This window comes from Nomascus leucogenys, chromosome X (assembly GCF_006542625.1).
Source record: "Nomascus leucogenys isolate Asia chromosome X, Asia_NLE_v1, whole genome shotgun sequence".
Lineage (NCBI taxonomy): Eukaryota > Metazoa > Chordata > Mammalia > Primates > Hylobatidae > Nomascus > Nomascus leucogenys.
In genome coordinates this window covers 53313883-53327963 of record NC_044406.1, presented here as the reverse complement: position 1 = coordinate 53327963, position 14081 = coordinate 53313883, and the positions used below count along the sequence as shown (strand labels likewise).

Here is a 14081-nt window from a genome sequence, read left to right as displayed (position 1 = left end):
CCTGGACTTCTTGTAGCCTCACTCTTTGCATGCACAGCTCAGGGGTCAGTTAAAGATTTGAGGCAATTTATATGCACATTTGGGTTCCCCCTCCCAAATCCCACCCACTGGCTTTCTCCTTTCACATATCTCCTCTATTTCCACACTCTCTGGTCATCCTGCCTTCATCCTCTGAATCTTCAGCCCAGTAAGAGTACAGCCTTCTGCTTGAGTTCCACATCCAGTACACTAGCAAATGGAAAAGTCCTCAAGGGAAAAGCCAACCAAATGTGCATGTTACCCAATGTGCTTACATTCTTTCAAGGTCATAGTTCTTTCAGTCTCTGCCTGCTTTTGGTTGAGTGCCAGTGAGTTCCAGTAACTTCTCTTTCTTTATTTTGTCCAGAGTTATAATTGTTATCAGCAGAGAGGTTAGTATGATATGGGATGGTCTGCCTTTAAATGAAATTTAATTCCTGTCTCTTCCTATTTTGAACTAAGATTAGCAAGGCCACGTTCTCATCTGTGGGGTGACAGCAGAGCCATACCAGACCCTTGAACAATATGTCCTCCTCCATCTGTGCAGTGTTCTGTAAAATCTATTTCCCCACAATCCACTCAGCAAGTCTGGTTTAATATCATCTTGCCGGGGGTGGTTCTGATGTTGGGCCAAAGGCCATCATAACACATCCAATTGCCTCACAATCTTTTTTTTTTTTTTTTTTTTTTTTTTTAGACAGGGTATCATTCTGTCACCCAAGCTGGAATGCAGTGGCATGATCACAGCTCACTGCAGCCTCAGCCTCCCAGGCTCGAGTGATCCTCTCACCTCAGCCTTCCAAGTATCTGGGACCACAGGTGTGTGCCTCCACACCCAGATAATTTTTAAACATTTTTTGTAGAGACAGGGTCCTGCTATGTTGGCCCAGGCTAGTCTTGATTTCCTGGGCTCAAGCAGTCCTCTCACCTTGACCTCCCAAAGTGCTGTGATTACAGGTGTGAGCCACCACACCTGGCCAATTGTCCTACAATCTAATAAAATCAGTGTGTTGAAGACACATCTGCACTCCCATGTTTATGGTGGCATTATTCACAATAGCCAAGATACGGAATCAAACTAAGAGTCCATCAAAAAATGAAAGAATATTTTTAAAAATATTACCTCGGTTACCTCTGAAAATATTCTTGCCTTTTGACAACAGCAACAGGCTCTTTTTGAGTTTCCCTGCCCCACACATAGAGCCAAATACTCTCTAGGAAGTCCTGTCTCCTCGTGGAGTTCATGATGATTCCTGTGTAACCTGTGCTAGACACCTCAAGGCAGGAAGAACCAGGCCCAGCCTCCACCATAAGGTCAGTTCTGGTCATGGTAGGGGGCTGGACCTGACTCTTCCTGCCTTGGTGTCTAAGATAGGTTACACAGGAATCACAAGGAATGTCAGTTCTGGCACTAAAACAATTGTCCTCTGAAAATGGAAACCTCAAAGCCTATCAAGTTCATCCATGTCTCTGATGTCTGTAATCCTCCAGTTATAGGCATGAGCTGTCTCCCTCACTGGTCTTGTTGTTGTCTCATTCTCATACTGCTCTGAGCGTCCCCTAGCCCAACTCTCTTCCAGACTTTGATGCCTCTGGACTATTACCACACACACACACACACACACACACACACACACACACACACACACACTTCATAGTAAAATGACCTTTTGTCTTAGTCCATTTATGTTGCTATAAAGGAATAGCCGAGGCTGGGTAATTTATAAAGAAAAGAGGTTTACTTGGTTCATAGTTCTGCAGGCTGTACAAGAAGCATACAGCCAGCATCTGCTTCTGATGAGGGCCTCATACTGCTTCCACTTGTGGAGGAAGGCGAAGGGGACCTGGTATGTACAGAGAACACATGGCAAGACAGGAAGCAAGGGAGAGGGGAGTGCAGTTGGAGGCTCTTTTTGATGACCAGTTCTCAGGAGAATTCTCACAGGAACTAACAGAGGAACAACTCACTCCTTACCGCCAGGATGGCACCAAGCCATTCAGGAGGGATGTGTCCCTATGACCCAAACATCTCACATTAGACCCCACTTTCAACACTGGGAATCAAATTTCAACATGAGACTTAGAGGAGTCATATATCCAAACCATAGCACCTTCCTATAGCTTTAGTATCTTTTCAAAATATTCTTGTGTAAATTCTTGTTTTCCTCTTTGTCACTTTTCTTACAGTAGGTTGCTCTTTCATACTTTAATATCACTTGGTTGAGAGGTAATGTCAACATCTGCTCAATTCCCCACAGCTCCTTCTTAATTGATCATTCTTTCCTAATCTGAGCAAAAGACCTTCTCTGAGAATCCTGCCATCTACCAGATCACTTTCCATCATGCTCTCCTTACAGTCACCTATCTATACACAGTTATCTCCTCCACTCTATATATCCTTGGAATTTGACTCTCACTTATCTCCTTTGCCTTAACTCCTGCCAGTATCCACATCACCCATATGGATAATTTATTCAACTTCCTAACATCACAATTTCAATGATATTTTCTTCCTCTCTTCCAAATCTCTCGTATCTTTGTACCGATTATATTCACTCTTAAACCACATTAGGATCATTAGCCTTTCCCTATATTCTTTGAATAGGTCAGCACCGCTACTGTTTTTTGTTTTTGTGTTTTTTTTGTTTTTGAGATGGAGTCTCGCTCTGTCGCCCAGGCTGGAGTGCAGTGGCGCGACGTTGGCTCACTGCAAGCTCCACCTCCCGGGTTCCTGCCATTCTCCTGCCTCAGCCTCCCGAGTTTCTTTTTAGACTAACTCTTGTCCTTGTGTGTAATCACACAATCCATTTTCTCAATACTACAACCAACTCCCTCCCCTTGTCCTGCCACCATACCTTTGTCACAACCATCTACCCCTAGATTAGTCTTTCAGTATGCCTTCTCTCTTCCTCAACCTGTGTGACTAAGCATTGCTGAAGAAAAATGGTCAATTATACTGAATGATTTTATCATGGCTTATAAGATATGTCTTCAAGAGATGCTTGATATCACTATTAACTGTGGAATTGTAAGGAAGAAAAGTCCAAGAAATCCAGTGTTTCAAGACTACACTTTTAATTTTACTGTCTGTATCATTAAGGACTTAATTACAGAGAATAGAGTCAATGCAAGCTAGTTCAAAGGGAAAGGATTTTGTTCTTATCTGGAGTAGAAGGCTAAAAAAAATAGGCTTTATGCTGACCTTCCATAAAAAAGTCCCTAAACCACCTGGGACTGCCAAGACAGCTGCTAAGAAGCTGTAAAATTGGGAATTTTCCTACCAATTTGGGAAGCCACAATTATATTTGTTTATTCTAGAACTACTCCATGTTTTCTGCCATAAAGAAGCCATGTCCCTCATTATTAAAACGTCAAAAAAATGAAAGAGGTTGGCGAGGATGTGGAGAGAAGGGAATCCTTATACATTGTTGGTGGAATTGTAAATTAATCCAACCTGTATGGAAAACAATATGGAGATTTCTCAAAGAACTAAAAATAGAACTACCATTTGATCCAGCAATCCCACCCCTGCGTATATACCCAAAGGAAAAGAAATCATTATACAAAAAGACACTTGCACTTGTATGTTTACAGCTGCACTATTCACAAGAGCAAAGATATGGAATCAATCTAAGTGTGCATCGACAGATGATTGGATAGAGAAAATGTGATACACACACACACACACACACACACACACACACACACACAATGGACTACTACTCAGCCATAACAAAAAGAATGAAATCATGTCCTTTGCAACAACGTGGATGGAACTGGAGGCCATTAAGTAAACTAACTCAGAAACAGAAAGTCAAATACTATATGTTCTCACTTATAAGTGGAAGCTAAATAACGTGTACACATGGACATACAGTGTGGAATAATAGTAGAGTTTCAGAAGGGTAAGGGTGGGTGGGGATGAGAAATGAGAAATTACTTAATGGGTATAATATGTACACTATTTGGGTGATAATGATACCAAAAGCCTAGACTTCACCACTATGCAACATATCCATGTCACAAAATTGCACTTGTACCCTCTAAATTTATACCAATAAGTAAATAAATAGCCATGTCCCCAGTTAAGAAGTTGTCAGCAGCTATGGGAACCAGCAGAAGCTGGCCTTCAAAATAGGCCCCAGTGATCTTTACTTCTTAGTATCCATCCTATTGTGTTGTCCTCTTCCCCATTATATAGGGCTGATCTGTTGGACCAACAGGATACTGTGGAAGTAACAGTGTGTGACTATTGAGACTATGTCATAAAAGATATTGCCTCTTCCACTTTGTCCTTTCTTGGATCACTTCTACCAGAGGAAGCCAACTACCATGTTATGAGAACATTCATGCAACACTCTGTGGAGAAATCCATGTGGGGACAAACAGAGATCTCTTCCAACGACCAGCACCAACTTGCCAGTCATGTGAGTGAGCCACCATGGAAGCAGATTCTCCAGGCCCCCAGGCAATCCTTTGACTGCAGTCCCAGCCAAGATATGACAGCAATCTCAAGAGAGACTCCAAGCCAGAATTGGCCAGCTAAGTTGCTCCCAAATCCCTGACCCACAGAAATTGTGAGAGATAATATGTTTGTTGTTTTAAGACATTGATTTTTGGGGTGATTTTTACTGCAGGAATAGTATAGGTATCAACATCCTGAGCATTAATCCTCGCTTCAATGTGCACTGCCTTTCCTCTCCTTCACTGCCCACTCCAATGATCTAAGCTCGAGAGTTGAGAGTTTGTAAAGGTAAATCTGCAGTTCTCTGTGAATGGACTGGACTCTTCCACCTTCTAGTTCATCCTTCACTGCTAGATTTCTAATAACGGTTTCTATTGGACTAACCTCCCACAGACAACAACTATATCTGGATATATACATGTGTGTGTGTGTGTGTGTGTGTGTGTGTGTGTATACTACAACCTGCATGCATGTGTAGAAGTTCTGCAGTACCAAACTGTAAGCAAGCAGAACTAGGAATTGTTTTTGTTTATTTGTTTTTATGAGGTCCAAAAGGTACATAGAAAAGTTCTGCAAGATTTCCAGTGGGAAACTGGTTCTCTAGAGAGAGGCTATTAATTAATCTTTAGAAATGTCCCCAAATTTTGATGCAGGGTATTTACTTTTAAAATACCATAGTGGATTCATTGTGTGAATAGTGTGTTGATCTTGTTGGGAAAAGTGCTTGCAATATTCCAAGTCATCAGGTAAATTGGTTTGAAGGAATCCAAGTAGTTCCTTAAATGCCAGCTCATCTTCAAGGTTCGAACCTTTCAGGGTATGGGGCAAAGGGCACAGGCTGACTTGTCAAAGCAAGAGAGCTTTAACAAAGGTAGAGGCAGATATATGCTTACTTAATTGCAACAAATGATCTCTTGAACTTTTCCTTTTTTCTTTTATTTCCATAAGTTTTTGGAGAACAGGTGGCTATTTGGTTACATGAGTAAGTTCTTTAGCAGTGATTTGTGAGATTTTGGTGCACCCATCACCTGAGCAGTGTACACTGAACCCAATTTGTAGTCTTTTATCCTTCACCCTCTTCCCACCCCTCTTGAACTTTTCATGGTTTCCAATTGGTCACTATTTGACATTCCTCTATGAGCCATGCCATTGACCTTTCTGAAACATCTAAAGAAGACAGAAGTCAAAAAGTGGCTTCTAGTATGCTCTGTGAACAAAATCATGTTTGTAAATAGAGTGTAAACCTATTGGCAGTTCAGCAATCGCCCTGCCTAATATTCAAAAAAAATTATTAAATCTGCTTTCTGTGTTAAATCTCCGTATGTTAGAATTTATCTATTGTTTCTATAAGGTCCAAAAGGTGCACAGAAAAGTTCTGCAAGATTTTCAGTGGGAAACCAGTGGGAAACATCATTCACTTAGTCATTTTGTTTAGGAATAGATTGTGAACCAAACTGATATTCTGAAAATGGAGGAAAAATTTCAAGATTTGCATGGAAGAATTGAGGAGTCTGGCTACTGGTTAAAAACCAATGTGTGATTTTTCAGGCCTGATCACAGGTGATGACAAAGACTTTACCTGGCAGGCTTCACCGGGAAAGCTGCCCTCCACACACCAGACTTGGTGCACAGCCAGCGTATGGCAGTCTCTGTGGGGTGTTGCAGTCAAAGACTCAGACCCCCTGGCCAATCATGCTCTTTCACATATTTACATTCCTAGCCCTGTGCCTTCATTTCTAGGCCCTTTATCTGAGGCCTTGGGCAAGAGGTCTTCAGGTTCCTCTGCTGAGACCTTATGGGGTAAGGAAAAGGGAAAAAATTTGAGGATACTTTCCTTCACTCTGCCTCAGTGCCCAGGACTTTTCCACTCCTACCCCACCACATGACTCCAGGGTCCGTAAAACTGCCAGAGCCTTTTGTTCAGTGCTCCCTCAATAGAAAGATGACCCCACGTCTGTGCTGCTCCACTTGAATCTTGACCAGCGTGCTGTCCCACAGGGGAAAATGGAACAGTGAAGTTGATGCTTCCTCTGGTTTTAGATTGTGACTGAAGGCTTAACTCTTTCATTTTCAGCTTGTGCCTTTAATTGGCTACTTGAACACCTGACAGCTCAGCTCTCTCCCAGCTCAGCAGAGCTCCTAAAAAGACTAATTAAATTTTTTCCATTCTTAAAACACCACTAAGAATCACAATCCTAAAACCACTGACCACACTGAACAAGTATGGCTGGTGCTTGATAAACAAAGTGAGTTCTACTAAATTTGCTCCAAAACATTTTATTAATAAAAGTCTTATTTAAAAAACAAAATAGAAAAGAGTTAAGTGTCACACTGAATAACATGTTGATAGCCCGTGTATGGTTATGGGTTCTAATTTCTCTACAAAATCAACCGGCCATGATGGAGTAAAGAAAGTTAGAAAGAGTAAATATAGTCATATAATTTTTTGAAACACTTCTAAGTACAAAAAGCAGCATGCTAATTTTTAAGTGCAAAGAAAGCTCATAATAAAATAGACTTTTAAAATTACAAATAAAAATCTGTACATCAAGGATATTTTTAAAGCTTTCCCATGTGCATGTCACTATGTAGACAATGAAGTGGAACTGCCAAGAGAGGAACCATCATGTCAGGTGTTACAGGTCTGGCCCATTTCGGCTTGTAGGACCATCTCTTCTTTTCTCAAGGGAAAAGTGTCAATCAGGTTGAACAGGGCCACAGGCATCACCAGGGAGACATAGCGCTCTTTGTCCATGCCATGCTTATCCACTAGCACCATACTGAAGGAGTAGAGTGGGATCTGCAGCAACAGCCTGCGGCAGACAAAGAAAAGAGGACACTAAGTCAAACCATGACTCCCAAGGGTCCTGGTGGATCAACCAGAGCCCTACTGTGACAGTGTGCAGAGAAAGCTTTGACACAATGAAGGACTGAATCATCCTTTAGACCCTGTCTACTCAAACTGTGACCCTTGGACCAGCAGCATCACATGAGAACTTGCTAGAAATGGAGACTCTCATGCCCAACCCCAAGCCTACTGAATAAGTGTCTGCATTATTATCAAGATCCCCAGATGACTGGTATGTACATGAGAGGTTGAAAAGCACTGCTTTAGTTTTAGATTATAGTCAGGAAGACTTCAGATGTACAATGGTGCCATATACCAACATTTGCTACAAGGTGCATACAAGGCTAACAGATTTTTTTTTTATTATTAAATTGGAATCAATCCAAGTTTGGAATCAACCCAAAACCCACGTTTGCTGACTAGTGTTGCATGACCACATACACGCTAGGACAAAGTCAGTGATTATGAAAAGGGGTGATTTTGCTCCCCACCCCCAGGGGAAATTTGGCCATGTCTGGAGATATTTTTGGTTGTCACAGTGGAGAGTGAAGATGTGACCGGCATTTAGTGGGTAGAGGCCAGGAATGCTGCTAAACATCTTGCAATGCACAGCCAACTCTCCCCGCCAAACAAAGAATTATCTGTTCCCACATAGCAATAGTGCCAAGGCTGAGAAACTCTGGGCTAGGTAAAGCTGATTGATATAATTTCCCAGCATGATAGTTCTGGCCTATTCAGTGGGCAGCTCAGGACTGCAGAGTTATAAGGGATTGAGCTTGGTCTACACCCCATATATTCTGACTTGGTTAATCATAATTTGTACCCCAAATAATTCCAAAAAAAGAATATGAAGTGGTTTCAAGTGTCTGGTGTTCTTTCCGCTCTACCACACTAGAATTTAAACTAAAAAATATGATTTTTATATCAACACAAACATATTTAGATGGGAATAGCCAGAGAAAGCAAACAAACAGATAAGCTGAGCCCAATGAACAAATGAGCCCACTCAGTCTCTTCTCCAGATTTTTTTTTCAGTTTGGATATTTTGAGATTGTGTATGAGGCAGAATATACACTGCCATCTGGATTTAAAGTAAAATATGTTTTCCTCATACAAACATCAAGGTTAAAAAATCATTACATAGAACACAAACTACTTTTTTTCTGCCTTTTGAGAGGGAGTTTCAAGGAAGAAGGGAATAATTTGTATTTTATCCCAGTGGGGAGCTAAATTGCCAATTCACTCCCAGTGACTAGAAATGAAAGAAAGAAGACATGACAATGCCTCTGCCAGGTTTCCTGCAGTGCTAAGAGGGGAGCTCAGAAGTAGATGCCTGCAAAGTGCATTAATGAGTTCTGAACACGCGAATGTAGGCTGCAAAGTAAGGTGTGAATGAAGAGATAAAATGCTCTGCATCTTTAAGAGGAAGGGTATTGGGTTTTCTTTTGGGAGCATGGAGGAGTTCTGGCACAGGGAGCTCTCAGGAAACAGAGGAATAGGGAATGTGGTGGCTGAAGCCTGTGGGAAAGGGTGACCAATAAGACATTGGAGCATTCATTTTTTTTATAGTGCTTATGAGACTAGGATGGGAACCCCCACCACCACCACCACGGTGCCACCATCTGCTACCACACACATTCCTGTGTAAGTCTTGTGCCTTGATTGACACAGAATGTAAAGAGGGAAAACTGTCATGGGAAGAGCTGAGTGGTTGGATCAGCAGGCTAGCAGCAGCCACAGGAATGCATCCCACTAGGGCCGAAAGACCACAGAAATCTTGGGGATGAATGATCAAACACCACACAAAATCGGGGATGAGGTGTGATGCCGACAGTATGTCTGAGTTACATATGTGTCTGTCGTCAGATTGGAAGGAGTTCTTCCTGGAAAGTCTTCCAGGGAACACTGTGGACTCAAAGAATAATGTGGGTGTAGAAATTATGGCTTTCAGGCCGGGCACGGTGGCTCATGCTTGTAATCCCAGCACTTTGGGAGGCCGAGGCGGGCGGATCACGAGGTCAGGAGATCGAGACCACGGTGAAACCCCGTCTCTACTAAAAATACAAAAATTAGCCGGGCATGGTGGCGGGCGCCTGTAGTCCCAGCTACTGGGAGAGGCTGAGGCAGGAGAATGGCGTGAACCCGGGAGGAGGCGGAGCTTGCAGTGAGCCGAGATCGCGCCACTGCACTCCAGCCTGGGTGACAGAGCGAGACTCCATCTCAAGAAAAAAAAAAAACAAAAACGAAATTATGGCTTTCTTGGTCCCTGTCTTCCTTGAGATTGCTGGAAAATTCCTCTGGAAAGCATGAATCAGATCATACCTCCAGATAAAAAAGAAATGATGGTAAGAAAGAAGGTAGGTGGTGACCCTGCAACCCCAGGCACCCAGTCTCTTCTTTCTGTTGACTCCCTTCAAGGGTTTTATCACGGCCTCGGTGCTATTTGAAAATAGTCTTATAGCCAGACAAGAGAATTTTTACATTATGCAGACGTCATGCTTTTCCTTCTCCTCTTTCGCTTCCCATTCTTTGCCTAAATCATCTTTTTTCCTCTGCACTAGACTCCAAGGTGTCTAAAAAAAACCTTTCCAATTCAAAGGGAAAAAGTTCTGCCAAGCTCTTTGTTTCTCACTGATATGTCTGGTAACACAGGCATGCCGGCCTGACACAGAATCCATTAGGTAATGCACCTGAGTGATCATTTCTGCATGACATTTACCTGGACTATCATCCAACTGCAAAATAGTGATTGACTCTTTCCTTGAAGGCTGCTGGGCAAAAATTCTATTTCAAAACTGTAAAGGCTTTGGTAAAAAACTAGGCCAGTGGTCCTCACCATGTGGTCTCTTGGGAGCTCACTAGAAATGCAAATTCTCCGGTACGACCAGAGACCTACTGAATCAGAAACACAGTTTACAGCCTACGGTGTAGACTCCAGCGATACATATTTTAACAAGCCCTCCAGGGGATTCTGATGGAGGCTAAAAGTTTGAGAACCACGACATAATGTATTTAAAAATCATCTTCAGCCTATAGAAGTCTGTGGTAGCCCCAATATATACAATCTGAATGACAAGTATTTTTTAATCACATTTTTCTGTTCTTCAAGTAGATTAAACAGTTTAAAATCACATCAAGATTTTATGAAGACGACATACACACACACATACACAGACATTCAATCCAAAGACCATTCAGAAAATTCTGCAACAAGTTTTAAAAAATCATTGACACAGGATACGAGCAAGTAGTTCTAAATAAGCAACAGCTTCATAAAACCTACTTTGAAAATATTCACCATAAATATTTAGATATCAACACAACTCTCTGTCTTAAGTTTTGTACACTTCAACTTGAAGTATTTGTATACTAACTGTAAATATACAATATACTTTTAAAAGCTATTATCACCTCTGGAAATAGTAAGGCTGTTTCAATGAAATTTTGAGTCATTTACTCCACTTAGCGCCAACATGGTGCCAGGTACTGTGCTAGGTACTGAGTAGCAAATATTTGAAAGCTCTGCTACTGAAGTCAGTATGGGGAGGTGCTACATGCAAATGCAGTAAAATATAACAAAAACAAAAGCATATGAGTGTACCCAGCCTTCTCCATTCATCAGCCGACTAAAGAGAACTCACGAATCACCTTACTTTTCTTCCATCCTGGCCTCTGAGGTTTTTTTTGTTTTGTTTTTTGTTTTGTTTTGTTTTGTTTTACCTTGGTGGGAATGTGGCAGAATCTTTTTGGGTGGAAAGTGGTACAAATCAAACATGGGATGGGTCAAAGGCAGCTGGAAAACAGGGAAATTAGAGGAAGAAGCTATTGTGTCTATCCATAGCATCATTTGCTAGGGATATGTTTCTATCATATCACCTCTCAAGGAATTTCTGTGCCCTCTGAACAGGTGTGATAGCGTTTACCAAGTCCCATTTCATTTTCTTCTTTCTGGCAATACAGGAAGACTTCATTTCCCAGCCTCCCTTAAAAGTGAATTGCAATCATGTAACTAGTTCTGGCCAATGAACTAAGAGAGTGAGCAAGGTGTGGCATCTCCAACATGAAGTATAAAGGAGTCAGTGTGAGTTTTTACTCTCTTTCCCCACATTTGCAGAAGCCTGAAAGCCATGTGTTCCAGATGTTTGTAACTGCCTAAGACCCTGAGAGACAGGGAGCAGCCTGGGACCCTGAAAACAGAGATCTGTACTCTCCCATGCAGTGTGTGAGAGAAAAGGCTGTGTGAGAAAGGAAGATTTTAAGGAGTTTTGCTCCTTAGCCTAATTACCCATTTCACAGTGGTCAAGAGATGCAAGCAGAAATTTGGGTTATTCTGAAATTACCTTTTGGTTGTTGAATTCTGCTTCTTTAATACATCATTATTCAGAGACTAAAATCCATGGCTCCAACTTTGTAAGGGTTATGAAAGTAAAATATAATTGTTAAAATAGAGGTATGAACAAGTGTTCTGGAAGCATGGAGAAAAAAGAGACCAAGCCTGGAAAGACTAATTGGATGCATGCTCTTCTAATAAGACCAATGATTGCTTAAGTCTTTTCTTCAGGTCCTCCTCTCCTAGCCATCCTTTCTCCACCAACCACACACACACACACACACACACACACACACACACACACACGAAGCAAAAATGGTTGGTTGGAGGGAGTAAGAAAGAAAACACTGGTAATTACCCACTGCACAATTTATTTGAACAAACAGCAACATACTGATTAGCATGGTTATAACACTCCCAAAATAAAAGCAATTGAACATTGAAGGTTGCCTGAACTCAATCCTGAATAGAAAGAAACCAGGGAAGCTAACCAGTTAAAAGTGCATTCATAGGGGATAAGATTTAAGAACAGAACTTCCCCCTACCTGAGCTGCAGTGCTAGGGCTGGAGGCATAATCTTTGCTCCTATCCTGCCAATGAGAGTCGGGAACACACCCACCAGCTCCACCACGGTGATGTGTCGAAGATCAAGGCCACACTGTGCTTGCTGGGAAAAAGAAAACCCAACAGGGGAAGTATGAGCATGGCTAAAAAAGACATCCTTATCAAACTAGAGACCGACAGAAGCAGCAGCACTGGCCTGTCTCTGGAAGTTTATTTGCTCCCTCTGAACTGTCCTGAAAACAGATGAGAAATTGGGGTTAAGCTAGTGGCTATAAAAACCTAAATACCTTTCCTAGAGGAATCATTCAGATATGGCTTGACAGTGGGATGTTGAAAACCTAAGCAAAAGGGCAGTCTATGTATTTCCAGACAGGGTGAGACCTTGAGTGAGTCAAATTTCCTAAAAAGTGTCCAAGACCACCCCAGAGGATTCTAACTTTTTCTTTGCAAGGAGAAAAGACTACTCTATTTCCAGAGTCCACTTCTCTGCCGTTTCCACTCTCCACACTTCCCTGCCCTATGCCCTCCACACCCAATCCCAGGGGGAAAGAGGATAAAAGGTTCCAAGCCTCTAAGCTGGCTCTTGGCAAGAACCTTGGGAATGTGGCCCAGTCAACCACGTGTCAGGAGGGCTCATCAGGAATGGCAAAGGCAATAAAAAAAAAAAAGGTAATGTAAGACAAATATGACGAATTTGGCTAAATGGGAAAAGAAATCTTGAAGTCTTGAAAGATGAAAACATCAAATATGTTTTACCAAAATTCCACTGAAACATCCCTATATGAGGTTACAGAACTGGTTGAAAAGTTTAAAAAGTTAGAAATAGACTTTTGTATTACTCTCACTGAAATGCCTAAGTCAATCAAACCTTTCTTTGAGGCTCTGGTTAAAATGCAAATGTAAGTATATTTGGAGGAGGAGGTCACACCAAAATATCTTGATATAAAATATCTTATCCAACCAGTTGTTAAGTTAGCAAGTGTCTGAAGGGATGGGACAGACTAGAGCAACGATGGCAATCTTTCTATATAAAGGGCCAGGAGTATTTCAGGCTTGGCAAGGTTGGATGGCCTCTGTTCTAACCACTTCACTCCATCATTGTAGTGCAAAAGCAATTGTAGATCATGCACAGATGAATTAGAGTGGCTGTGTCCAATAAAAGTTAATTTACCGAAACTAGCCATGGGTCACCATAGTTTGCTGACACAGAGGAAAAGCAAGTTGTTTGGCTTAATTCATTTTCCTATGGAATAAGAACAGATGAGGAAATGCAGGATCATGGAATATAGCCTGCAATGCCAATTGCCCACAAAAGACAGAGGTATAAGCTTGTGTTTTCTGAAGAGCAAGCCCCTGGCTTGGACAAGGAGATACAAGGAAAGGTAAGCTGGTGGGGACCAAGGGTAAAGATGCAATGAATTTGGTTCCTATCAAGGGAGCTCACAAAAATTTTATATGGCATAGGCAGTTCTTCAAGTACGTGGGAAGAGTGAAAAGAGACTTATTATTGTCCATTTTATTAATGCTGACATGAGAAGTAAATTGTAGCCTTTGATTAAATCAAGACTGTTCTAAGCACTTAGTTCTATCCACTGTAATAAATGAATAAAATAGACTCAAAAAAATGTGCAGCACTGTATCCATGGCACAGCATACATCCTGCCTCTTTAGTATTCAGTGAAGTTAGCCACTCTTTTGCAAACCAGCTTCAGGACAAAAGCAAGCAACTTCTAGTTTGATCCTTACAGTTTCTAGTCATCCTCCCCCACACACCCAAGATGTTGGTTGCTTCATTTAGTAGCTACAAAATTTACATAGCTGAGAAGGACACATTTCTCAGAAAAGTGACCCTCAAA

At 41.6% G+C, this 14081-nt stretch overlaps 1 protein-coding gene across 3 annotated transcripts in view; it reads right to left on the bottom strand.

Moving 5' to 3' along the window:
• The window catches only part of SRPX (sushi repeat containing protein X-linked), an 87715-nt gene that overhangs the window by 9995 nt on the left and 63639 nt on the right, over nucleotides 1–14081 (bottom strand). The window contains exons 9-10 of one of the 3 annotated variants that reach the window (XM_030807219.1): nucleotides 12207–12328; nucleotides 6745–7296 (exon numbers count right to left, since the gene is read on the bottom strand). In XM_030807219.1, coding sequence (XP_030663079.1) covers nucleotides 7113–7296; nucleotides 12207–12328 — 306 coding nt within the window. In that variant the 3' untranslated portion in view covers nucleotides 6745–7112. Of the gene's footprint in view, nucleotides 1–6740; nucleotides 7297–12206; nucleotides 12329–14081 lie in introns of those variants that run through there. The other 2 variants (XM_030807220.1, XM_030807221.1) reach the window with 2 other exon arrangements.